This window comes from Gossypium arboreum, chromosome 2, assembly GCF_025698485.1.
Source record: "Gossypium arboreum isolate Shixiya-1 chromosome 2, ASM2569848v2, whole genome shotgun sequence".
Taxonomy (NCBI): Eukaryota; Viridiplantae; Streptophyta; class Magnoliopsida; order Malvales; family Malvaceae; genus Gossypium; species Gossypium arboreum.
Window position 1 is genome coordinate 109876891 of NC_069071.1, and position 27921 is coordinate 109904811.

The 27921-nt window shown below is 32.6% G+C and overlaps 3 protein-coding genes across 3 annotated transcripts; 1 reads left to right on the forward strand and 2 right to left on the reverse strand.

Annotated features, from left to right (window-relative positions):
• Positions 1 to 4772: 4772 nt before the first annotated feature.
• Positions 4773 to 5629, reverse strand: LOC108466601 (probable F-box protein At5g04010). Its single transcript, XM_017766988.2, has one exon. The coding sequence runs from the start codon at positions 5599 to 5601 to the stop codon at positions 4864 to 4866; it is 738 nt and encodes a 245-aa protein (XP_017622477.1). The 5' UTR covers positions 5602 to 5629; the 3' UTR covers positions 4773 to 4863.
• Positions 5630 to 15788: 10159 nt separating this feature from the next.
• On the forward strand, positions 15789 to 21053 carry LOC108466710 (glycosyltransferase-like At2g41451). Its single transcript, XM_017767084.2, has 11 exons — positions 15789 to 16440; positions 17006 to 17155; positions 17254 to 17306; positions 17698 to 17806; positions 17913 to 18047; positions 18165 to 18209; positions 18390 to 18577; positions 19191 to 19332; positions 19759 to 19805; positions 19955 to 20042; positions 20190 to 21053. Exons 1-11 carry the CDS (start codon positions 16114 to 16116, stop codon positions 20442 to 20444), a joined length of 1539 nt encoding a protein of 512 aa, XP_017622573.1. The 5' UTR covers positions 15789 to 16113; the 3' UTR covers positions 20445 to 21053.
• A 689-nt stretch (positions 21054 to 21742) lies between these two features.
• Positions 21743 to 27866, reverse strand: LOC108460655 (S-formylglutathione hydrolase). The gene is made up of 7 exons (XM_017760236.2): positions 27588 to 27866; positions 26333 to 26450; positions 24467 to 24514; positions 23234 to 23430; positions 22912 to 23010; positions 22747 to 22812; positions 21743 to 22094 (listed from the first exon to the last, which is right to left on the reverse strand). The coding sequence occupies exons 1-7, from the start codon at positions 27732 to 27734 to the stop codon at positions 21915 to 21917; spliced, it is 855 nt and encodes a 284-aa protein (XP_017615725.1). The 5' UTR covers positions 27735 to 27866; the 3' UTR covers positions 21743 to 21914.
• Positions 27867 to 27921: the final 55 nt, after the last annotated feature.

The window sequence follows — 27921 nt, forward strand, 5'->3', positions numbered from 1 at the left end:
CTAGGGTCAGAACCAAATTGTTACACCGAAGAAGCCATGAGAAAACAGTACCTAAACCTATTCACTGGTAAGATTTTCGGGGACGAAAATCCCTAAAAGGAGAGAGTTGTAACAGCTCGTTTTTAGTCAAATCAGAACAGTGGTTTTGGGACCATAAATTTGAAGTCAAAATGATTATTTTATTATTATTTTGAGGTCTATAGTATGATAAGGTGATTGTGTGAAAATTTCGTTAAAAATTTTTATCTTTTGAGTGGTTAATTTGATAAAAAGGACTAAGTCGCGTAAAGTGCAAAAGTGATGTTCTATTAGCTAAAGGTGTCTAATAGCTATAGAACCTTAAATTTAAGGTCTTTAAGTAGTAATTAGACCATTATTAAGTTAGTGCAAAATTATGATATTGGTATTGTTGTAATTAGTGTGATTAATTAAGGTTATTTTGGTAAATTAGCAATTAAAGATAAAATAAATAAAACAAAACAAAAATTGTTTTGTATCATCTTCTCTAGCTGAATTTTATCTAGAAGAAAAGTCATTTTAGGGCTTGAATTTTGGCAAGCTTTTCTCCTTCAATTAGGTATGCAATTTTAACCCATTTTTAATGATTTTTATGTTTTTGAGATCGTTGCAGCTTAGTCTAGTAGACCAAGGACTATTTTGCAAAACCTTTAAAGATTTTAGATGTTTCTATTGATGAATTTCTATGTGTCTTGATGTTTGATGACAGAAAATGCATGGTTGTTGTTAGATAAACAACATTTGTTAAGTGATTTTTAGTAAAATGTCCAATTAAGGATTAAATTGAGAAACGTGAAAAGTTTGTAGGGTAAATTGTGAAATAAATGAAAAATAATGCCTTTTAGGGACCTAATTGAAATTCGGCTAGCATGGGTTATGGTTAAATTACATGAATTGATGTTTTATGAAATAAGGAATAAGTTTTAAAAGTTGTAAAATTATAAGGGAAAAAATGTAAATGTGTTTTAAAGTGTATTTTGGACTAAATTAAAGAGAGATAATTAAATAAGATAATTTTGATTACATATAGATCAAGAAAAGCAAAATACGAACTTAGATCAGGGAAAGAACAAGGTTAGAGAATAGTTGACTCATTTAGCCGTTTTGTATCCGAAGTAAGTTTGTATGTTATAAATTTCATTATAAATGTATTTTATACACTTTAATATTGCATAAACTGTGAATACGAGACTACGGATATGTTCAATAGTGATTCGACGATAAATTGTCCTTCAAAATCTCGGTTGAACCTTAAGAATAGATTAGGATACTAGTCACATGTCATTAGGAGATACATTTATTTGGCTTTGGGCCATGATATTGGCACTTTAGGTGCGAACTTCATTGATTTGGCTTCGTGCCATGATATTGGCACTTTGGGTGCGAGATATATTGAGTTGTCTTTAAGCCATGATATTGGCACTTAGTGTGCGAGACTCCTGAGTATCCGACTTTTATTCCGAATGGTTCAACGGGTATATTAAAGATGTGAATCGGTGAGAAATAGATAAGTAACGGTACATATATGTACTAAAAATTATACGAGCATTGAATCAATAGAAGTTGTGAGTTTATGATCAAGTATGTGGTTAAGTTCATGTAAGCTTGGGATTAATGCATTGTTTTATGTTATGTTATTTAATTCGTTTGGCAACTGAGTAGTGAAGCTTGCTTATTATTTTCATACGAGTTTACTAAGTTATAAAGCTTACTTTGTTCATTTTTTCGTGTTTTATAGTGATTTTAAAGCTAGCTCGGACTAGGGGATTGTTAGAGACTTCATCACACTATCCAACTATCAATTTGGTACTTTTGAGCTTATGTTTTGGTCATATGGCATGTATAGGGACTTTGGTTATTTTGATATGTATTTTGGTGGTAAATTTTTCCATTTAAGTTAGCTTGTAAATTTCTATGCTTTAGTTTATATATATAGCCATGAGAGTTGGCTTGATTTGGTTGGTTTGGTTATATATATATGCTCATATATAGATGTATTGTAAGCTCATGGATGGATATATGATGCTTGTGAATTATGAAGATTGTGGAGATTAAAATGGTTGATACTAGAGTAGTTATATGCTGGTGATTTTGATGCATAATGATGCATGTTTGGAAGTGTATAAATAGTTGAATTATAAATGTGAATTTGGTATAAATGGTATGACATGTTTTGTGAGTAATGTGTATAGAGAATAGAAGTATTGAATTTGCATGATTTATGTTTGAATTGGTTTATGTTTGAATTGGTTGATTTAAAATGCCTATTGATGCTATGTTTTGTGCCAATTAGGTTAATGTAGGTATATTAAGTTCTGGGTAGCAAATGGCCTAGTAAATAGACTATTTTTGTCCACACGGGCAGAGCCACGGGTGTGTGTCTCAGCCATGTGTGACACATGGTTATGTTACACGGCCATGTATCCCCTGGTGTTGAAATTAAAATCAAGTCAGTATGCTCCACACGGCCTCATACACGGGCGTATGACTTGGCCGTGTGGCATAAGTCAGTATACCCTACAGGTTTGGCACGGCCTAGCACACAGTCTTGCACACAGGCGTGTATGACCATTTTTAGGGCACACGGGCTAGCCACACGGGCGTGTGTGTTGGCCGTCTGACCCAAGTTAGAGAGTTACGCGAGGTTAGACACGGGCTGGGACATGGGCATATGTTCCCATTTTGAATGTCCACACAGCCTGTGACACGAGCGTGTCTGTGGTCGTGTGAGACACACGGCCGGGCCACATGGACGTGTATCCCCTGTTTTTGAGAAAATTTTCTAAGTGTTCAAAAAGTTTCCAAAGTTATCGGTTTAGTCTCAAACCACTCCCAATGTATGTTTAGGGCCTCGTAAGCTCGTATTAGGGACAAAATGTTTGATTGTGAATGAAATGTATATGATTAGATTCATTGTATATGAACTGTATGTTTAAAATATGGTATAAGTTTCGTAACCCTATTCTGGCGTTGAATACGGGTGAGGGGTGTTACAATAATAATTTTAAGTGTGTTACAGTTACCATGTTCCCTAAAGGGCCAACCATAATAAAATAGGATGGACACGGAGTCTAATGCTTGTAACTGACCATATTTGCCTATAAATAGCCTTCTTTAGCCTTGATAGAATTTTTCAACCTCTTTCCTTCATGCCATATACTTCTTTTTTCCTTTCATTTAGTTGTTTTCAACACTTCATCACTACGTGAGCCATCACCTCTCTCTACTTTCCACATTGGTCATCAAATGATATTGATGAAAGAAAATCAATATTAATTCCAATCTTGTAGATTTGCTAAAGTTTTTTATAGTTGGAGAAGAGAAGGGTCTAAAGCAATGTAGTCAGTTTCGCACTAGTTTCGGTTGCACTTGTCGGTGCTCACCGTTCCAGTAATAAATCAGAATGACCACTTCTCTTTTCTAGATTAGCGTAAGTTCCAATCTGTACTAGCTGCAGCAACTTGTTCCTACCAATTCCAGTTGCATCGATTAGTGTCACGGGCCAAGGTGCAAAGCTCGTGACCATCACACAAGATACATCCCATAGAGGTCTACGAGAATTGAGGAGATCATTTGACCTACGAGAATTGGCTTGATTCAAAGAACTGATGAAGAAGCTTGTTTGATGATGCAGATATGAAAACATAGGCTACCTTGGTAAATAGGAAAACTAATCTTAGAAGATTGAGGGGAATCAGATCTGATAAGATTAGATTTAATTTGATTATATAATCTTGTAAATCGCTTGATTGGAGGGATAGGTTTAATCTCATCTTTCAATGTAACTTGATCTAGACTGTTGGTTCTAGGAGAGCTCAACAATAAATAGAACCTCCCCCTCACTTATAAAGCATCCATTTAGATCTATTCATCCATTACATTCTTATATTCTTTGAGAAAGTAATACAATTGAGAGCATTTACTCAAACACTCTCGTGCATAAATTTTTTGTGGCTATTCTATTCTTTTGAACTTTTTTTTATTAGTGTTACTTTCGCTATATAAATTTGTGTTTTGGAAAAATTTTTTGTGAATCCTCAATTGTTTCTTAATTAAGTTGACTTGACATGTTTACATCAAAATGATTGTCTAAGGCCGCACAAATTACGAAACTAAAATTCTAATCAAAATGATTCAAATTACGAAACTAAAGTTCTAGCATTGTAATAGCATTGTAAGACTAGAACATTGCGCACCACCCGCGACATGAATAATATTAAATTTAATCAATTAAAAATTATTAATCAAATTTAAATTTTAAAATTTAATCAAGGCAAATGAACAGCTTTAAATTTTAAATTAGAAAATTAATAAATAATTTATATAACAAATGGAAAAAATTCTTAAATGCTTCATGAATACAATTTTATTTATTATGAGATCATCTTATTGTTATAGATAATTATAGATAATTTTGTTGTTAAGTATGTGAGATGTATTTATCTTTATTTATTTTATGATAAAATTGTGTTTTTTATATAATTAATTAATATTTTTATATTTAAAATTATTTAATCAAATACATTTGGAATTCAGCTTATTGACAGCCGGTAAAAAGATTGATATTTGTCCGTATTAATGAAGTCCAGAAAAAATATGATTTTCTACACACTTTATACTATAGTGCCAAATGGAAAACCCAATTTCCCTAAATTTTGCCTAGACCTACCAAGTCCAAGGGGATCTTTTATATTATTCTATATGCCATTTCAATACTTGCAGGAAATTAAAATTAATTAATCCATCTATCCATCTTCCCTAAATAAAAATAAAATTGTTTCATCACTGAAAACCCAAAAAGCTTGCTGAATTGAAACAGAGAGCTGGATTTAGTTTTAATGTCAACTACATCCCATCACATTGACATGGCAAAAGAAAATGCTGCAAATATCTAAGCCCATCTTCAATACTCACATACCTCCAATCAACAACCCTTAATATCCCTACGCTCACTTTTTCCACTTTCATGTCCACCTTCAAATCTGCAACAATCCCACTTCCCACTTCGCTGGAGCAACACCCTGGGCAAGGAAGCTCCTCCGAGAACCACCCTTCCACCGCCCTACAACTCAACTTTCCTTGCCAATCCATCATTGTAAAAATTGCTTCCCATCCTTTTAACACCACGTTCCACGTCACTTTCATCTCTTCCAAACCTTTAATCCCCTTAAAACTGCCATGCTTTACGTCAACATCGAACTTGAACACTTGGTTGTTATTCATTTTGCTTGCGGCTTCTGCTATAGTGAAGATAGGGACTCCCTTGGTGGATAATTGAATGGTGAAGACAATGTTGTCTATGGAAAGGCGTGGTTTCGATGGGGGTTTATGACGCCGTTTGAAGGCGGCGAGGCCAGTAGCATAGAGGCGATGATATGGGACGGAAGGATAAGAGATTTTGAGATTAGACAAAGAAGGAAAACTAGAAGAACAAAGGGGCTGCCAAACGACATCTAGGGACATAGCTTGACACCATGGTTTGGAAACACATGAAGCAAGGGCTAAGGTTTGAGGATCAAGGTAGTGAGCAACCATGACAAGGGCTTCCCATGGTGGTAGATTTTTGGACCTTGTCTCAGACATTTTTAGCTTTGGATTCTTTCTTCCTTGTCGATTCAGGGACTTTGGCTTCATTTTATTAGCTGTTTGAAGAGAGAACTTCTGTGGGGGGCACGTGTAATATGATGGGATGTTGCATGGAATTTAATTTACACGTCAGGTAGGAGAAACAGATTCTAAGCGTTACACGTGCAGTTTTATGTCATGCACACGTTTGATGGGATTTCTATCATCGTCTTGTCCAACAATTAAAGCCAAAACTATATTACATTTTTAATTACTAAATTACGAGTAAATTTTAGTTTAATTTTAGTCACTTAATTAAAACGGATTATAATTTTGTTATTAAATTATTAAAAAATTTTTATTTAAGTCAATGAGATGTTAAAATTAATATTATATGGCTTTTTTATTGTACTAACTGCGTCAATTGAAATCTTTCTTTCCTTTTTCTCTATAATTTAGTTTTTTTTTATGAAACAACTTTAGACATTATGAATTTGCGAACTAAAATTTAAATAATTTCTTCTCTGATCTCCAATACTAATTGTCAGATTAAATTGGATCTAAGATATTTTCTTCTACTTGTCGATAGTTTTTGATCCACGGAATCACTGCTTGGAACTTCGAACTTAAAAAAGAAAAACCTAACATCCTAGTGACTTAAATAAAACTTTTGAATAGTTCAATGACTTAAAAGAAAACTTTCAGATAATTTAGTGACAAAATTATAACTTTTTTATAATTAAGTGATTTAAACACAAACTTACCAATAATTTAGTGACTAGAGAAGCCCACCTTTGAAAACTTTAAAATTTATGAGGTAAAAAAGGCCTATAAAGTAAGTGGAGAAATATTTGGATGATAAAAATATTAAAAAATTTAAATATAAGTAACAAAAATTAAAGTGAAGCAAATCGAGATGAGGCGAAGATGGATAAATTTAACATTTATGGAAGTAGTAATAATTTTCAAAATTATACATTCATAATGAAGAGCGTGCCAACTATAGAACTACGGTGAATTTAGCAACATCCGTCTCCTCTCTACTCCATTATTTTCCTTATTAACATTACAAGATGAGTTTAAGGGATAAGTAAAATATTATTATATAAAACTATCTTTTAAGGAGCCATAAGAATAAATGGGGTATAAATGACTTTTTCAACTTATTTTTAATATATATTTGCAGTTCCTAAGGGCTCTATAAAAATAAATAAGGGCATAATAGAATTTTAATATGTTAGAATTTCTATATAATACCAGGAATATAATTCTAAGACTTGTACTTTTAATTATTTTATTTTAAATTTAAAATATTATAAAATTAATCACTAAAATTTTGAAATAAATAGTATCAAAATTTTTCATTTCATAATCCAAGTATTTATCTATAAAATCTAATGCTCATAATTAAACATGTTTCCAATGTGTGCCATATATATAGCTTTTACCTTAACGATATTAGTAGGGGCAAAATTAGAATTTTTTTAAGGGTCGAAATTAAATTATAATTTTATTATAGTAAAAATATAATTTCACCATTTTAATAGTTTATATATTTATAATTTTAAAGGATTAAATTAAATTTTTATATTTTCGGGAGAAATTAAAGTGTAATTTGACCTTTGCTAATTTAAAATTTTAAAAATTTAAATGAAAAATTTTCTATTTTAAAAATTAAAAATTTATTATGTTTCAATTACATTGTTTTTCATATATTTATATTTTAGATGATTTTGTTTTACATGGAGACAAAAGAAGTTTTGTTTATTGCTTAATCACCTTATATCCATATTAAACATTTTGCTCCATATTATTATTATTATTATTTTGATCATACTCCATATTTTTTTAATTATAAAATTTAGAAAAAAATATAAACAAATAACGTTGATTGGTTAATTTATAATTAAACCGATTTAAATAAATAATGAATTATTTGTACATTCATTTTCATACTTTTCATTTTTTAATTTCATATTTAAATTTAAAATTATAATTTTTTTAAAAATCCAATTAATATTTTACATTCATTCATGCAATAAAAATTAAAACAAAATATTACGAATTCATATACCACAAATACAAAAATATGTTTGAGTTCAATAATTGCTAAAATATTTGCAATATTAATGGTAGTTGTTATATTTGAAAAAAGAGCAAAAGTAAAAAAAAAAAAATATTGCCATTCATTCTAGACTAGGTTGAGTTTGGGTTGATTCTAAATTTTAGGCACAACTTGAAAAATAAGTCTAAAATTTTACTTAAGCTTAGCCCAAATAAAAAAATGTTAAACTTGAGCCCAGCCTAGCCTGCTTGTATTAACAATTTTTGTATTATTTTTTATATAAAATAAATTTAAAAATATAATACATCAAATATACTAAAAATATTAAAATAAATGTTTTCCAACAAACTGAAAATATACTAAAAAGTATTTATACTTAAATAACACTAAGATAGTTGCAACTTAGCAAGCAAATACTTTTAAAATAGTAGCAAACGTAACAATAAATCAAGAGTTATACAATATCCAAACAAGAACAATATAATAGCAAAATGGCAACAAAACAACAACAAACAACATCAAAACATCAGCAACCAACAGTAAAAAAATTTTTTTGGTAAACTCGGGTTGGGCCAGGTCGGTCCTGAGCCAAAAAATCTTACCTAGGTTTATTTTTTGTCCAAACCCATTTTTTGGGCTTATATTTTTACCCAAACCCTCCCACTTTTTGGGCAGACCTTCAGGCCTAGGCGGGTGATGTAACAGCCCGTTTTTCAATGATGACGGAACAGTAGTTTCAAGACCACAAATTTTCGTTGTGCTAGTTGGTAAATATTATTTATAGAATATTTACAGAGTCATTAGAGTCATATTAAAATTTGGTTAAGAAATTTTAACGTTTAGACAGCTAATTAATGAAAAATGACTAAATTATAAAAAATACAAAACTTGTTAATTATTACATTTTGATGATTTAATAGCTTAACTAATAAATGTGGGAGGGCCAATAAGGAAATTAAACCTTATTACTTGATAGCGGACGGTTTTGGAGTGAAAATTTAAAGAAAAATTGAAAGTAAATTATGTTTAATGGTAATTTTGTAAATAAATTAAAATCTAAAACAAAATTAAAAAAAGAATAAAACAATTTCTTCTTCATTTTCTTCTTCAAGTGGCCGAACACCATAGCTAGGGAGAAGAAGCTTTGGTTGTGTGATTTTCATTGCATATAAAGACTTTGTTGATTTACGTGAAAAAGAAAAAATTGTGGAATAATCCCTAAACTTTTGTAACTATTACAAGACAATTCAAATAAGTTCGTACGGTTTATAATTTAATATTTATATGAATAGTATGATGATATAATGTGATATCATGGATATTAATTGTTTTATTGATGACGTAAAATTGTTTGAGAAATGTTATTGAATTTTGATATTTGGATCGAATGAACGCGGGATAGAGTACAATTGAATGACGGCGTGTTATGTGGGGATTGGAGTGGAGATTGATATGGTGTGAATTATATATTTTTCTTGAGTACACCGAGGTTTAGCATTTGTTGCAAACTCGTGTTGTACTATCTTGTTCTAGTGTGTTATAGGGGCGGATGTATAGTTTGTATAAGTATCTGATGTGTTTACAGTTGGATTAGCTCTTATAAGCATTTGGCGTGTTTGTAGTTGGATTAGCTCTTATGAGCATTTGGCGTGTTTACGGTTGGATTAGCTTTTATGAACATTTGGTGTGTTATCAGTTGGATTAGCTCTTATGAGCGTTTGGCGTGTTTCGATTGGATTACTTGTGTACTCATATCTATAAGTTGTTCATCAGATCGTAAATTATTGTATTATAACTTATATAATGACTTGGAAAGGTTTGACATGTAAATGATATCTAGAATTGATTCTATTATGGATATATATGTAATGGCCTAAATTCAAGGTTATCGGAACAATGGTTTAGTAACCATAGATCCGATTTAAAGAGAAATTTATTTCAATATTTTTGCTTGAAAATTGATATGATAGGAAAATAGTATGAAAATATTGATAGGAAAATTTTATCGATTTAGTGATTAGTTAGAAAAAGAAATTATTGAAGAAATTGGGTAAAATATGGTATCGGGACCTCTATCTCTTAAAACCGAGTAGAAAATAATTTTATAAATATTTATGAAATGTTATTAATGTGGTATTAAAATATTGTTAGGAAATTTTAATGTTTGGGTAGTCAATTAAATGAAAAGGACTAAATTGTAATAGGTGTAAAAGTTGCTAGAGTGATTAAAATGCTTAAGAGTCTAATGAGAAAGGATTTAAAAGGCAATTAGACCCAAAAGTTATTTGGGCTGGACGGCAAGGGTATGAAATCAGCAAAAAAATTGATAAATTAAGGGTAAAATTGGAATATTACAAAATTAACTAAATAAAACTAGGACTAAATAGGAAATATCTAGATTTCTCTTCATTTCTCTTCAATTCCAGCAGCTAAAAACGCCATAGGAGGGTTCTCTAAGCTGGTATTTCATAATTTTTGCACCAAAAGATTCAAATACGAAGCTAGATCGAGGAAAGGAAAAAGTTCGGGATTAGTAGATTTTTACTGTTTACAAACAAGTATCAAGGTAAGTTCGTGTAACTTGAATTATATTCTTAAATTGCTTGAGATTGTATGTTATTGATGTAAATATGATTTGAATGTTCATTGTATGAGAATTAATGAAACATTGATATATTTGATAAAATGGGAAGAAATCTCGTTTGAATGAAAGGAAAATTTGATGGATCTCTGAAAAGGAATTGACGGTAAAAAGGATCTAGCCCGGACGGGTGATCCTATCTTGATATAGCCCTCCCGAAGAACATGTGTAAAATGGATTTAGCCCGACGGGTAATCCGAATTAGGTCTCAATTTAGCTTTGGACTGTAATTGGATCCAAGCTCATTAGAGTAATTGTCGTTGCGGGATTTAGCTTTGATGGTAATCTGACAATACTCTATGAGTTTATATTGTAGGGGATTTAGCCTGGACTGGTAATCCCGCTGCAAGGTTGAGGTTCGCAGGAGTGTGCTCTCTGAAATGGATATGTGCGCACATGAATATGAATTGACGGATTCGGAATTGTACAATAAATGTGTACCTCTGAAAATCCATCAAATTCGATAAATTCAACGGGATAAATATGGAAAAATAACAAGGAAATGGAAATCATGGTATTGACGAGCTCATCAATCATAGTATATATTATTGGTACATGGAAATTATTGTACTAACTTGAATGTTGAGTTTGTGCATATTAGGGTAATAATGCATTGAATGGATATATGGATGTTTATTGTATTGTATTGAAAATATTAGGTAAGTATAATTCTTGTTACATGAGCTTACTAAGCACAAAGTGCTTACCCGCTTCCTTTTCCCTGTTTTGTAGTGTTAAGAGCTCGGAGGTCGGATTTGGTGGAGACACATCACATCGTCAACCTCGGGATTTCGGTATATAAAGAAACTTTATTTTGGAAATCAATGGCATGTATAAGCTAACAAAGTAAATGTTAACGTGAAATAAATGTAAAGTTAGCCATTAGTATGGTTAACAAACACAGTTATAGATATGTGATGACGTTATCTTATATAAATGCATGAATCTATCATGAAAATATGTTGAATTGATTTGGTTGATGTGGATTGGTCTCGATTTAATATTACAGGGAAGGTTAGATATTTATAAAAGGGCTATATTGAATATAAAAAAAAAATTAATTCGTAAACTCCGGTAATGCCTCGTACCCTATTCCGGCAATGAATACGGGTAGGGGTATTACAATATATATATTATCCTGGAGTTTATTATTGAGCTTTGATTTGAACTATGCAATTCATCGATTGACATTGTGGATGGCAGGAAACACTTGTAGTTGAGTTATTATTGATTGAATTGTTGTATTTACTTTGATATGATTTATTGTTTCTATACATTGAACTTACTAAGCTTCAATGAGCTTACTTGTGTTAATTTCTGTTCTTGTATATACTTTTGAAGGTTAGACAGTCAGATCAGCATCAAGTCACACTATCCATCCGTTTCTAGTAGTTTTTGAATCATTTTTCTTTTTGGATTATATGGCGTGTAATAGGCTTGTTTTGACCTTACTTTTGTTTTGGTATGTATATATATAAAAAGTAAGCCTAAGTGCAAATTGGTAAAATGAATATCATTACATGATCTTGGTATTTATTTGGCAAATGTTTGGTTGATGATTTGCTATGAATTATGATTGATGAAAGGTGTTTTTGACATTAACTTGTAGTGAATGTATAACTAATTGGCCTCTCTTGAATTATTATGATTTGAGGTGCCTATGATAGGCATATCGGTTGGATGTTACGTTGTGTGAATTGACATGTTTTGGTTGATGATTCATATTGTTGTATACTTGTGTATACTTGTGGTACTAATGAGGGCACACTGATTAGGCACTTAGGATGGTTGATTTAGCATGTTTTAAGCTTGTGTAATGTTATTTTGAATAGGTTTAATGGCTAGTAAATGGATTACTTAGAATCCAAGTAAGCTTGAAATGGTAAACTTGTCATTTAAGGTTCATTTAGGTGCACATAGTCTGGGACATGCCCATGTCACTTGGCCATGTGCAACACACAGTTTAAGGCATGGTTGTGTGTTTTAAATCAGTGTGTTACACGGCCTACGACATGGCCGTGTGGTCCAACGACAGAGACGAGTTAAAAGTGTTAAAGGTGACATGACCCATGAACAAGTCTAAAACAATTGTAGTATGATTTCTCCTTTAGCATAGCTAGTTGTCCTAGCAAATAAATATAAAATGCATATGTAACATATAAATATTAATAAAAAAAGTACATAACATTAGCAAATATTCAAGTTAAAAATAAATGTAAAATAATTGCCTCCTTCAACTTCAACTCTTTGACCCTATAAAATTATGTCCATCATTCTCACCTTCATTACTGGTGATAAGCTTTTAGTTCGTAATTTTTAACCTTCCTCTAACAATCTTTTTTATCTTTAAAACGTGCAAGTTTTCACTTAGAAAATTGTGCAAACTTTGCAGCAATTGCTTCAAAAAGTTCCTTGTAATCGTCTACTACTCCCACTCAACTTTTATGGAAGTAAAGCATCGACTACACTTTCAAATCTCTGACCAACATGAAGGCAAGTTGAGCACGAAGGTTGTAAAACACTCTCTCCATAACATGGAACAAATTCAAATCCCAATGATTAGTAACCTTATTCGGGCAACACCCAAATAAATTGTAACAGAGCGTAAATAATTTTGAAATTTCTCAAAATTGATATTTAAAGTTGTAATAAATTTTATTATGCAAGTTTCAAAATTTTTATGGAAGTTTTAATTGTATATAACCTCTAGAAAATGAATAAGAAATGAGTCAAAGGTTTCATAAAAAATAGTGACTATAAATATTCAAAAATAGTCCTATTGACATTTTTAAATGAAAGTGAATAGTCTTTTTACTCTAATTATTTTGTGAATTTTATTTTATATATTATATAGATAAAGATAATATAAAATTTATTTATTTTATTTCTTAAGATATTTCTTGGAGCGAGCCGAATAACTAATCCTCCGCATTTTGTAGGCCCATTAAGGGGTAGATGCTGACCACAAGTCTTTGTAATCTTTTTTAAGAAGGAGAATTATTCTGAGATTTAACACAAGCATTCTGCATTTATTTATGTAATTCTTGAACTGAAATGAGTAAGCATGAAATTTTAATTGTTTTTTCATGATTGTAGTCTCCTAGATTTCTATCCATGCTTACTCATCCGGAAAATGAAACATTTTTTATCTTCTTCATTTATTTATGTAATTCTTGGATTGAAATACTGAAATGTGATATGAGATAATAAGAAAAAAACTACTTCATTAAAGTCCAATTTATCTTCAATTGATCTCTACTACAATTCAAAAATTGAAAACGAATAACAAAATAACATTAAAAAAACTAAAGCCATACATAGGAACAAAAACAAAGCATAGAAATATTGGGATTAACAAATGTGAATCTAGTAAAAAGAAAAAGAAATTCCATGAATTTAAAGGTTTTCTAAGATGAAATCAAAAAGAAAAAGAAAAAAAAATTATAAGAGAGGCAAATAACAATTAGTAAATGTAACTTAAAATTTTAAAAAAAATTAAGGGTAAATTACACCAAGTCACTCAATTTTGAGGTAGCTGACAAAACAGTCGCTCTGGTTTCAATTCAGTCACTTAACTTTAAAAAAAATAACAAGACAATAATTAACGTTATTGAAAAGTGACAAATTAATCACTCATTAACTTTTTCCGTCACTGGCTTGATGACACTGTTGATGTGGCCAGTTAACTTGTCACGTTGGACGAGGCAAAGTTGAGTGATTATTTCTTTTTCGTCCTTCCTTTTTCTGCTTTTTTTTAATAAATTACCCAATATTTTTTGCGTAAATGGCTCAATATGTTTATGCATTTTCTTCTCCACCTTCAAAACCCTTGGCATAATCCTAATCCTAACAGTAACTGAGCAAATCGCTCACAAGGGAACCGTAATAAGCGCTCTCCTAACAACCCCTCCTTCTCATCCCACCGTCGGTCACCCCAAAGCTCCAACCAAGAATCTCATCATGGGTCAAGTCAATATCCTCAAACGCAGCGAAGATATTAATTAAACAATCTATGTCGGATAAGCATGTGAGGTTCATAAAGGAAAATGTTGATGTAGATTGGGGTTCCACCGACTATTTGAGTTCAGATCCCAGGTCCTCCCAACCCAGATCCAATTCACCGAGTCAAAAAATAATGAAAGTAAGGTTGTTCTAGTCTCGTTCCAAGTTTTGTTCCATTGCCAACATTTTTTACAAAGAAGATTGGGGTTGGTTTAAAGGATGACGTCGCTATGAGTGCCTTGAGGAGGATATTAAGGTCAGATTTGTAGCCAGAACCAAAAAACAAATAATAATAGTGTGGGCAGTGATTGACTGAATTTGTTGTTAGATAGCTAATCTATTCTTTGGGTTCTCTAATCTTTGATCATCCCTTATTTTTTCAAGGGGATAGATCGAAATAGATAATCAAGTGTTCTTTTTACTGCTGTATAGCTTTGCAATTGTTTGGTTTAATATGAAATTGTCTACTGTCTAGCAACTTCTTCTCTTTTTTATTCTTCTCTGTTTCTTCTTTTTCTTTTATTGCCCAGCCCATTTAGGGTTTTAAATTTGGACGTTTACACAGTAGGATGCCATGTCTTTTTTTTGTTATGTCTGTATCGGAAAATGGTTTAAATGATTGTTTTGTTATTTTTTGAAAGTTGAGTGACTATTGGTATAATTTATCTAAAATTTAAAGATAAGAAACATTATAAAGATTAAATGTTAACATTTACATTTAATAATTAAAAAGTTGAAAAATTTGAGAGTTTTTTATTATTATTAAATAGCACATATGTAACAATTTCATAAAATTGATTACTTTTACAAAAATCTTAAATAAAATTGATGAAATTAAAGTAGAGAGATTAAATTCATAACTTTTATAAAATATACGTACTAATAGCAAAATTTAACATTAAATAATTGAGTTGAATCTTAATATAAGTAACTTGACAGAAGATGATGAAATATACATGAATTTAAATATGTGTAACAAAGATTTGTTAAAAATAAAGTGTATAAATTGATAAAATAAAAACAAGTTAGTATTTAAGGTGAATTGCCCGATTGAAGTAGCTCGTATTTAGTCCTGCCTAATTAATTTGGTAAATATAAATACGTTTTTAATATTAAATCTTTTTCACACATTATTTAGTAATTATAGTAATTGATTATGACATAAATTTGTGATCAAGTTTGATCTCTATTCATAAAAAGAAACATATTTCATAATAATCTATTTATCTCTTTGAAAAGTATTAATACTAACGATAAACATCCTGATTATGATAAAAAAAATCATCTATTTAGCTAAGTTATTTTGTTTAACAGTTTCATTATAAGTTCGATAATATCGATATTTTTTATATAATGTTTGAACTATCTATAGTTTATTCCCAATCTATAAATAGGAGAATAATACGGTTCAATATAATTTCAATTGTATTGGAAGGAAATATGAAATAAAGAAAAGAGTAAATAATAATAATAATAAGTTATTGTGAAGAAGAGAATGAGATGGATATAAGATTTTTCATAATTTAGGTATATAAGTTAAATAGGAAAAGTAATTGCATGGTTATAAAAAACGTAGAACCAAATGGGAAAGGAGCGGAAAGAGAGAAGAGGGTGACGGTCATCACAACGCCAACGTACGGACAAAAACGCCTGCTCTTTCCCTTCCCTTCTCTTCGCTTTGCTTTCTCATTTTTTTAGTCTTTCTTTTGAATATCTGTTTATCAACTTTCTCTTCAGTTTCAAATTCAATTCTTCATATGCATATGCATGTATATATATACACACGTCTTCCATCTCTGTATCTCATCTCATTCTCATTCTCATGGCTCCTCTCTCCTATTCTTCTTCAAAGCCCATCTCTTCATCTTATCAAGCCCTTAATTATCGTCTTCTCTTGCTTTTGACTCTCCTTCCATTAACCGTTGCCTTCTTTGCTTTTATTCTCCAATGGCAAGGTGGTCTCATTGACCCCCTTCTTTCGTCTCCTGATCCTTTCCAGTTTCCTGGCATGGACTATCCTGGATCAAACTCTCGCCCCCATCGGCGCTCCGTTTCCGATTGCGTCGATGTTTTGGGTCAGAGCCGGTCCCCGGCTTTCCCTTATTTTAAGGATTGGAATTTTGAATTCGGCTCGAATCTCAGGCCAAAGGTTTTCGTGCCTTGATACGCTTTTTGGGTCTCCCTTTGCTATGTAGTTGATGGAAGTTCATATTCTTAATTCTATGATGTTAATTTGTTACAATTTATTATTCAAAAAAAAAAAAAAAACCTGACCCAGATTCGGCTTTTCTCCCCCGAAGAAATTTGAATAGGTGGTTTTGATTAGCTTAATGCACCTGAATTATAGTTACCTTTAGGACCGAAACCTTAAATAACTTCATATTCGTCTTCATTGTTCATAAGAGCACGAAAATTCAGATCATAGAGAAAAATATAATTAGATGGTAATGTAAAGAAATACAAATTAGAGGGGAAAATCAATTCCAAGAAAACATCTTTAAACCCAAAAACACAATATACAAAATATAAAAATGTGGTGCTAAATATATGTTATTTATTTATTTCAAAATACTGGGAAATGTTTCAATTTAAAAACACCTAATATGTTTCTTTTTTAAATCTTAATCTGATCCTTGTACTTGTTTTTAACTTCTTAATAGATTTATGGGTGCTATTTCTTACCATATTTTTGGTGGTTTTTTGGTGCATGCCAGATATGTATTGTTTCAAGTACTGCTGCAGGCCTAGAACAGATATTACCATGGATATTTTTTCACAAGGTTATTGGAGTTTCAACCTTTTTCCTTTTTGTTGAAGGGAAGGCTGCCTCTCCCGTTGTGTCCAGAGTCCTAGAATCGATTCCAGTTGAGTATAAATCCTCTGTTACTCCTTTTTATTAGTATCTACTATTATTTATTTCACTTTGGCTCTGTTCCTATGTGCAAAATCCAATCCTTAAAAGGGGGTGGAAGTGATATACCGAACAAAAGAATTAGAGGAACAACAAGCTAAAAGGTTGGTACATGATTTGGTTTAATAGCTTATTGTTTGTTGTGGTATTGTTCTAAAAGGCATTAGTTTCACTTCCTTTTTCATATGCGAAATTTAAATGATTGTTGAACCCAATGCTAGGTAGTAATGAAATCAAAGTATACATAGTGCTTGACCAAAATAGAAATACCATTATGGTGAGCCTTCTAAATCGAAATACATAACACATTTTGAGTTGAGAGACAAGTTCTTTGAAATAAATAGTGCTACGTCTACCATTTTCGGGATATGAGCTTTACCTGCTTTCTTTTTCTGTTTTAGTACTTCATTTCAATGCCCAAAAAGGGCAGCCGTTATATGTCATAAGATTCTGACTTGCCCTTTTTTTTTTTTTCTTCTTTCTTTTTGCTTGTAGTCGGATCTGGAATGAGACTTGGCTGGCAAAGTTCTTCTACAAACCATGTAATCATGAGTTGTTTGTGAAGCAGACTCTTAACATGGAAATGGCTATTGTAATGTCAAGGGTATGCTGTTGCATTTTCATCTCTGGCATAATGTGTATGTTTGGTAGCATAAATTCATGTTCAGTATAACTCTTAGCTTTATTAATTTTTCTTCATTCATTTATAGGATGCTGGCATGGATTGGATTATTCATCTTGACACTGATGAGCTTATACATCCCTCCAGTGCTCGTGAGTACTCTGTCAGACAATTACTGGCAGACTTGCCTGAAGATGTTGATATGGTTGTCTTCCCAAATTATGTGAGTGGACTTGCTATATTTTAGGTATAGAGGTTAAGGATGTTTAGTTGGTCAAGTTGTACGTTTATTCTTTCATTGTTGACACGGTAGGTGTTTATATCATGTGAATTTTCTCAGGAAAGCTGTGTTGAGCGGGATGATATAATTGAACCTTTTACTGAGGTGTGATCTCATCCATTTGTTTCTCTTCTCATGCTTTGCTTTGGCTAGGTTTATGACTATATGACTTTTATTAGTTTGATGGAATATTATTAGCAAATGTGCCTGTCAATAGGATTTGCTGGAGTTATGATCATATACGTGCATTTATTGTATATGAATCTATATTCTATCTTTGCATAGGTCTCAATGTTCAAGAAGAACTTTGATCATCTTCCTATAGAAGCCTATCTTGGTAACTACAGACGGGCAATCCGTGGTAACCCAAACTACTTTTTAACCTATGGAAATGGGAAAGCAGCTGCTCGTGTTCAAGATCATCTTCGTCCTCATGGTGCACATAGATGGCATAACTACATGAAGGCACCAAAGTAATGTTATTTCTCCTATTCCATCCATTTTGTGTAAATAAATTGATATGGTTAAATGTATTATTATGTATATCTGGCATTGTGTGCACTGCAAATAGTGTAAAGTCCCTTGTACTGATTCAAGGAATCTTTGATCAAGTCCATAACAATTATGCCTAGACACACTTTTAGGGCCAAAAGCTTAAGAAAGAGTGACATTTTGCTTTCTTTAGTTTTTAGTTTCTTTTATTAGCTTTCTTTTAATTGCCAAAAGAAGATAATATTATCTCTCTTTACAAGAATGAAACATTGGATAACAATCATAATGTAATCCGTGTGCAATTTTGGGTTTGTAGATTGAAGTGAACAAACATTGAGCTTTTGTTGATGATGACTTTCTGTTAAGTAGTTAAACAATAAATAAGACAATTTTTTTAACTTTCTATCCACAAACCATAAATTTCAAGCTTGTTATATACTTCTTTTTTCTTTTTATGTTCCTGTAATGGGCCTTGCACCTTTGACAACATTGATACGTACTTTTGTATGATATGTTGTTCGTTGCTTCAAGCACTTCTTTCCTTTCTTATTTATTGATATATAAACTACCGTGATTTTGAGTAATATATCATAGGGAGATCAAATTGGATGAGGCTGCCGTTCTGCATTATACATACACCAAATTTTCTGACCTCACTTCAAGGCGTGATCGATGTGGCTGCAAGCCTACGAAGGAGGATGTTAAAAAATGTTTCATGTTAGAATTTGATAGAGCTGTGAGTTCCAATTGATGCCTAACTTGCTTTTCAGTTTCCCTTGCCCTTGCTTTTACTTGAAGTATTTCCTGTATTCCATTTAGGTTATACATTAAACCAATGTGTGTGTCATTTTTCCTGCCATTTTTAGATAATATTCCTTTCAAAAATAAATGGCTTTATGGTCCTAGGAAAATTAATTTACGGCTTACCTGTCGTTGGGTGCAAAGTCGTGTGTTACTTTCAATATTTTCAAGGATATTTTAGAGGCAGATTACTAGTTTATGTTGGGCTTCTCCTTTTATTTACTGATATGGATGAATGTTGAGCTTGATTGCTTATCTCTAAGTTTAGATACTAATGTATTTACATGATATTGGGTCATTTTATATTCCTAATATTTGGGATTAATTTGCTTAGAGTTTGTTCACATTTTATTTCATACAGGCATTCATAATTGCTTCAACTGCAACGGAGGAGGAAATGCTTCGCTGGTAATGCTTATGTTTAACATTTGAAATATACTCTAAAATATATTCTATTTTAGACTGTAGAATTGTTGATGATGTATACTCCTTACATTCCCTAGAGGATGAAGACTATATATTTCTCTTCCTCAAATAGTATGGTTTTTCTGACTTAGGTACCGTCACCATGTGGTGTGGACTAATAAAGCATTGAGCTTGAAACTTTTGAAGAGGGGCATTTTAACTCGGATTTATACTCCCATGGTGGGTAAAAGTAAAACTACTACAGCTGTTTATCTGATGCCTTGTGTTATATTCTTTCGTTGATTTTCGCAGTGAAATATTTGTGGTCGAAATGCTGGATCCTCAAACCATTCATTTTTTTTTTTGCTTTTTTTAATCTATTCACAGGCCATAATTCAAGGACTTAGGGAATCTGGTGTTTTTGGCTCTGTTTTACAGTCAGCACAGACACTCTCCAAGGACAAGTTCTTGTCGTCTGTTGAGAGTAGCAACTTTTCTAGCGTAGATAAACAGATTGGTGTCAAAGAATCTCAGGCAACTGCCAGAAGGATCTTGGATATCAATGACAACTTTTCTGGTGGTTCAGCAATCCAACCACTTTCTCCTCCAGTCCCGGACGATTTTCACATTGGAATATCATGAGGGATTAAATTCAGTGATTACTGCCTGCCTCATTGTTCCTGCAAGGAGTTATTGAGATTTGAGTTGAAATTGGATACGTTAGACAACTTGAAGTAAATGAGACAGCAGTTACTGGAAGCACCAACATACTTGGCTTTGTTGGGCTATTCCCGAAGGCGATCATTACCGAAGTTGTGCTGTACATTCAGGTTAAATCACAGTAGATTATATAGTGAAAAGGCGTAGAGTGGCATTTTGTTTTGATATACATATACTTTCCCGAATGATGCCTAGGCTAGCCGCTCATTGTTAACCATACTACTTAGTCTAAACACATTGCTGATCAGGTTAACTTACAGAACAGCACATTGCTGTTCCATTCTTTAGCACGAACTTGAAAAGATTGCATTCTGGATTACTTGATTCCTGTGAAAAAGTTATTAATATTGCAAGCTATATTTTAGTAGCTATTTGATTTTGTATGTACTGCATATCCCTCACTTCAATGATCAATATTGCAAGCTTAATTCAAGTACTCGTCCAGGCTGAGGCATCAGATTAATTTTGCAAGTTTAGAATTGCAGCCTTCAACTCTGTCCATTACATCGCTTATTTGAAAGAGTAGGATACTTAACATAGAGCGCAAACTCAATGAATTATCATGATGCAAGAGAACTCAAGATAACAATTCAGATCATCTTAGATCAGTGATGCTACATCCCACGTCCGGAGGCTTCTTCCCGGACATACACCTTGCTCAAAACATTTTTACCACGTTAACCATATTATTATGAGCACTTAATTAATATTGAACTTATTTGAGCTTGAACGACCTCAACTTCGCACTTAAAGTCCCAGACCTTAGGGGGCAATGGTATGGATATCTATTGTTAACAAAATTAATAATAATTAAATTAGATGATCTTTCCAAGTGTTATAAAAATTTGAAAACGTGTTTCTAAATATTTTGATTGAGGTATCGACACTCGAAAGTATCGGATGAGGCTCGACTCCCCTGCCAGGTTGGCTTTCGGCCTTGGGTTTACTATTATCTTGTCAGGTTGAATTCCGGCCCTGGGTTTACTATTATCTTTCACTAGGGGCTTACCCCCCCCCCCCCCCGGGGGTAAATGCTTCGAGAACTTTAAAGATCGACTTTTGATTAATGGTAATGGAGGCATAGAGGATCTAGCTAGTCTTATGTTGTTGCTCAATGAAGAACATTGAGACGAGCTTTTTCTTACTAATATATTAGTATAATTTTGAAATTTATCCCTAAAATAAAAAAGACTAGTAATAAATTCGGTATCACCAAGTACTTTACCAAACAGCACTCCTAACAATTTCACTTTATTACTACTGCAAATTATCCTCAAAAGTTAAAACGAAAGTCACAACAGTGAATGGAAAGACCAGCATTTTAAAGGAAATAGTCCACATTTGTTCACAAGGTCTTAAGATTTTTGTTTTAGTGCAGAAAACCTCATGAACTTAAAGCTTAAGAGCTTGAGCATGGTGGCGGATGTGATCATCGATGAAGGTGGAAATGAAGAAATATGAGTGATCATATCCAGGCTGCAACCGCAATAACAACGGCACATTCACACTCCTACATGCCTCCTCAAACTTGTGCGCCAGAAGTTGGTCATGTAAAAATTTGTCATCCTCCCCCTGCGTCCAGAAATACATAAACATAAAAAAAAATTTTGATTCATCCAACGCAGCTTTTAATAAACAATGTGGATTGAAAAGTAGAAGAATTTAAAAGCAAACATATTTTCCAATATTAGCATTTCCTTCCCTCACTTGTCCTCGACTGAAAACGAACACCTAAAAGGATAGCTCATATGATACTTTTCGTAGTGCTACCCCTCCCTTCTTCGGATTTTGAATAATGATTTCTGATTGTTGTCTAAATTTTCATACTTTTCAAGCAGGCTTTCTTTTTGTTCTTGAACAAGTCTTCTTGTCAAATTAAAGAACTGTGTAAATCCTAAAACCATCCCCATTGCCAACAGATTGTGATATATAGAGGTAACAAGCAATAAGAGCGGTAATATATTAAAATACTTCACCGTTATATCATTGGCAAAATAAATCTGAAAGCTGTAAAGAATATATGCTTCTCCAAATTTAGACTCTAGAGGATTAAGTAATGTCGTAACTTAGAAATTTATTGAACTTGAAAGACTCATGAGATTGAAGAAAAATAAGACATCTAAGCTGCTTCAAAATAAGTAAATAAAAACGAGAAAACAAAGAGTTATAAGTAGACAGATGTTTTGTGTTTGGTGATACTTATAAAGAGAGATTTTAATCTTACCTGATCAATCAAAATGGTAGCTGATACATTATGGAATTTTTTGATCAGGCAAGTGGCATCATATTCCTGCAATTTTTTTCCTTCTTTTTTAGATTTGTTCTCCACCCCAAGATAATAAAAAATAGGTAAAAATGAAGGGCATTCATTAGTCAAATGATACTTGACCTCCCAAGCAGCTTTGTCATTGCCAAGATAGTTTGTGAATGCCTTCTGACCCCAGGGACAATTTATAGGATTGGCAATGGGTGCAAAGGCAGACGCTGACTGTAAAGAAAAAGAACAAAGAAGGGTTGAAGCAAGCAACTTAGAGTAAGATGAATAAATATTTAGTTATCCTCTGGAGAATAAATTAGAAATTCTATGATAAAGCACAAAGAACGTATAAAAGCAAGGAACTTAGAGTGAAGATGAATACATCTACATCCTCTAGAGAATAAATTAGAAATTCTTAGTCAATAAAATAAATTAAGATCTCTACTGCAACTACCTTATACTTATCAAGGTTTTTCAGATAAATTGTGAGAGCACCATGTCCACCCATAGAATGACCAGAAATAGATGCTTTTGATGTATCAAGTTGAGGAAAATTTTCACTCAGAAGTTTTGGCAGTTCTTTCACAACATAATCGTACATACGCCAGTTCTTCCACTTCTGTTGTGTAGCATTAAGATAAAATCCAGCACCTAAAATTTAAAAAATCAAGGGAACAAAAAAAAAGTGAAGAGAGGAGGAGATAGAAAGTTGGTCAAAATGATATGCTTCGTGCACATCTATATTCAACCATTCATGCCAACCAGTGTTGGAAAAATATTGAGCAATGCACCATGTAAATTTCAAAATAATGTTTCCCACATGGAAGCAATGCTGGGAGCAGGTAAGCCAATAATAAGAATTGCATTGGAAAGTTTTGCAAAGATGCATTTTTTTCTGTGGTTAAATCCCCAATCGCCAGTAAAAACTAGGGGGTAACTCAGAATTATATTATTTGATACCTAATCAATAAAGTATGTCTTAAATTATTGTTTCTGGGTCAGGTCAAAAGAAAAATCAAAACTAGCTCTGAAATTAATAAGCATCTATATCTTTTGCTCAGCAAGAAATTATTAATACTCATTTTGCACTCAAATCCAACTTGTTGACAGAAAATTCCATAAAAAGGAAAAGGAGAAGATTGCTAAGATTTCTGATTAAAAAGGGACGAAAAACCAAAAAGAAATAAAAATTTCTAGTCAACATAATTGCCAGTTTGGTAGCATATTCCCTTATCTAGTTTCACGGATTCTCTAGTGATTACAAATGTATGTGTGCATGTATATACATACATACAAACACAAATGCCCTTTGAGCAAAATTGACCATCCTATTTCTTATCAGGAAACTTTCCCTGATAGAATAAATAAATGGTTCATTTGGATGGCAATGGGAAGGGATTCCCACCGCACAGAAGCTTGGCTTGTCACTGGACCCTTAGTGGTGCAGTGGAAATTCCACCCAAATGAAGCCTTCACCTTTGATTTTTTCCAGGATTACCTGCTAAAAGAAATATTGTGCATGCTTCAGTTTGTAACATAAAACTGAAATGGCACCTTTTTCCCCAGGAAGAGTTCTCCAGAATTAAGCCATAAGATATAGAACAGTTTGATATTGGGTACAAATGTTTAGGATTTACCATAAAAGATATCCGGAAATTCAAATTTAAACAATCCAAATGCTGCATACCTACACCAAAATCCCAGCTGTCAGCCTCTCCTTCCACATTCAGGCCTCCTGTAGATTAGAAAGGGGGGAGAAAGGAAATCAGCTCTGTACATTTAGTAGATAAAATGACATTTTGAAAACGATAATTTATATTGAACTAAGAAAGGCATTTTGGAGAAATTTGTATCCGAATAACATGTGTACAGATAACAAACAGTTAATTAGTTGCAGTATGCATCCTACTTGAAAATATATATATATAAGTTAAAGATAGTTTCTTGACAATGTGTTCATTCTTGCTTTCTGTTACTTGGATGATATAAAAAGGAAAAGACATAGAGAGAGAAGAGAAATATTGGTCAAATCATAGAGTCTATAGTGTATATGCTCTAGAGCCAACTTCTACTTCAGGTAAGTCAAGAGAGACAAAGTAATGGCGGATGCTTTGAGTAGCCAGTCAATTATTATAACTATGATGAGTTCGCAAGTTACACGATTTGAGGAGCTAAAGAATCAATATATGGCAGACCCGTATTTCAACCAGATTGTGAGGGAGTTACAAAGGTCAAAAGCTGTAAAGAAATTGCCTACAGGTTGCATGATGGTTATCTTTTCAAAGGCAACCAATTGTGCATTCTAGAAGGGTCATTTGGTGAACAAACTATACGAGAACTTCATGGGAATGGTCTTGGAGGGCATTTTGGCAGAGACGAAACAATGGCATTGGTGACAGTTCGTTATTCTTGGCCACATATGTACAACGATGCGCGAGTTCTGTCGGGTGGTGTTTTGTTTGTCAGCTTAGTAAAGAGAAGTTGCAAAACACTGACTTGCTCTAGAACAGCGGATGCATTGCACATTGTCGATTTGTTTTTAAGGAAATAGTGCAGCTCCATGGTGTTACTACGTCAAATGTTTCAAACAACGATGTCAAGTTTTGGGGGCATTTTTGAAGACCCTTGCTGCACAAATAAGGGGCTGAATTGAAGTATTCCAGCACATGCCATACACAAACTGATGAACAAACTGAAGCAGTTAACCGGAGTTTGGAAAACTTGCCGAGAAGCTCAGCCAGAAACCATGTGAACAGCTGGGATTCAGTTATACAACAAGCTGAATTTGCTTACAACAATTCAGTTAACAGAACTATAAAGAAGACTCCTTTTGAGGTTGCATATGGCCTTAACCCACGAGATGTGCTTGATTTGGTGCCATTGCCACAAGAAGCAAGGGTAGATAATGACGTAGAAGCTTAATGCTTTAGACCTGTATACACTTGATAGTTTTGACAAAGGAAACACAACTGTTATTACCAAACAAGTTAGTCAACTTCCAGCAAAGCAAAGTGAAGTTATCCAAGAGGTTTTCGATGTGAAAGAAGTGAGATCTAGCATAAATACTCTACTAGAGGATTAGTAGGACCAGTCTTTATCATTAAGTTTTTGTTCTACATTGTTTTATTTGAGTCTATGTGTTGCATCTTTTATTAAATATTTAATAGTCATGTGATTAGCATGTGGCTTTCAGTACAAGTTCTATCATAATACTCCACTAGAGGGTTAGTAGGATCAATCTTTATCATTAAGTTAAGAGAGTTTTAAACCCACAAGGATTCTGGAAAAACCAGAACCATATATGCTTCTATCCCATTTCAATTACGTTTGCCTTTTGTTTCAATTTCTTAGCTGTTAGAATTCCTACAGCATCAACAGAATAGACGAAAACTAAAAGGATAAGTAGGGTCAAGATAACTTGGTTGAACTGACTCAAATCCTCGATCAAAGGGAAGAAATGACAAGCAGAAGCACAATTAATCAATATTGAAGTATCTAGACAGAATTCCAAAAACCCATGTCAAGAATAAGCTAAAATGGTCTGACCACTTACTTGGAGATGTATCAGGAGCAATTAGAGCAACACCCTCAGCTGAAGCAGCACGTTGTGCTCCTGACTTGATTATGAAATTCTCATCAGTGCAAGTAAGTCCAGAGAGCCAGTAAAGTATCTGCTCAAAGATGAATGCAAGACAATACTGTTTGAGAATCTCATAGATTAGAAAATATCATGATACTACCCCAGAACCAAAATGTAGCCAAAACAAAAATAAAACCCAACATGTCACAAATGAAACAAATAAAGGGGACTCACAATAAAAAGCAGGGTGACATACAAAATACCCCGAGGTTTGATTGAGAATACACTTTTTTTTTTATGAAAATTGGAAATACATTTAGATCCCTATTATTTTTAGGGAAAAAATTGAAGTTAGCCCTCAATTTTACAAAGTACAGCAATCTATAAATTTTTTGTTTATTCATGAGAACCTTGATGTTGTGGATTTTCCTTTATTTCTTTTTAACCTTCTTGATTAACAGATGTAAACAATAGAATTACTCACTCTGATTAATTTGAATGAGTGTATTTTCTTTTTCCCATCTACCATTTAAAATGATCTTTTGAAAAAATATATAGAGTTTGACAGGATAAATGTACTTTGAATATAACATCATGAATGAGATTTACTTTTACTAACTGAACTTAGTATAATTTAAAAGATAATTGAGTTATAATTCAAGTTAATTAAAATAGTAATTAAACATGATTGTAGAACTAATTAAAACTTTCAAACTTAATTGTATAAAATTTGAAATTTCTAATTGAAAAGGGCTAGGACAAACAAAAGAAGAAAATAAATAAAAAAAATGGAATGAAGGGGAAAAAAATTAACAAAAGGGAAATTAATAGGGTAACTTTTTCCTAGGGTTCTCATATTAGAATCTGAAAAGTCATAATCAGAACACAAATGCAGACTAAACGAAAAAGAGAAGAAAAACAATTCTTCCCCACAAATCCAGCTCTTATTATGAAAAAAAAAATCATAACTTGAGTGTAACCTAAGTTTAAGCCAACTAATTTAGTAGCCAACGAGATCATATATAACAAAAATGAAATTCGAATTCCAACAATGGAAAACGTATTTCCGAAGCTATTGCCGAAAAAAGTAGAACCCAAATTTTCTACTAACTTCATCCCATCAGACCATAACCATTAAAAAAACATGAAGTAAACCTTTACAAAAAAAAAATCAAAATGAAAATAGTAATAAAAAGATAGAAAAAAGTGGGAAAGGGAAAGAACATACAGGGAACTTGTGGGAAGGAGAAGAAGAAGGAGGGAAGTAGATATGGAAAGTCATGGAACAGCCGAGGGTGCGACTGAAATGCTTGTATCTTTTGTTGTACCCTCCAAACATCTTTGAACTCCCAATCTCTGTGGGTTTGGTCTCCATCTTCTTCACTGACTCTGCTTTTCCTTCACTTACCAGAAAATGTTTCTGATTTTTTTTTCCCCAGGTTGTATCTCTAATTTATCACTGCTCACTGGTAAAGCTTAAAACAGATGTCATTCTTTGGTTTTAGGCCCAATGCAAAGGTCTCGGTCCATAATTGCTTAATAAAATAACGAAATAAATATTC

Coding starts and splice junctions, on each gene's coding strand:
- LOC108460655 (XM_017760236.2), bottom strand. CDS start 27,734: ATGGAGACCAAACCCACAGAGATTGGGAGTTCAAAGATGTTTGGAGGG. Junction 23,011..23,233: donor AAAACCTTGATAAGTATAAG/GTAGTTGCAGTA, acceptor TTTTCTTTACAG/TCAGCGTCTGCCTTTGCACC. Junction 22,813..22,911: donor ATGACAAAGCTGCTTGGGAG/GTCAAGTATCAT, acceptor AAAAAATTGCAG/GAATATGATGCCACTTGCCT.
- LOC108466601 (XM_017766988.2), bottom strand. CDS start 5,601: ATGTCTGAGACAAGGTCCAAAAATCTACCACCATGGGAAGCCCTTGTC.
- LOC108466710 (XM_017767084.2), top strand. CDS start 16,114: ATGGCTCCTCTCTCCTATTCTTCTTCAAAGCCCATCTCTTCATCTTAT. Junction 17,156..17,253: donor GAGTCCTAGAATCGATTCCA/GTTGAGTATAAA, acceptor AATCCTTAAAAG/GGGGTGGAAGTGATATACCG. Junction 20,043..20,189: donor CTCGGATTTATACTCCCATG/GTGGGTAAAAGT, acceptor ATCTATTCACAG/GCCATAATTCAAGGACTTAG.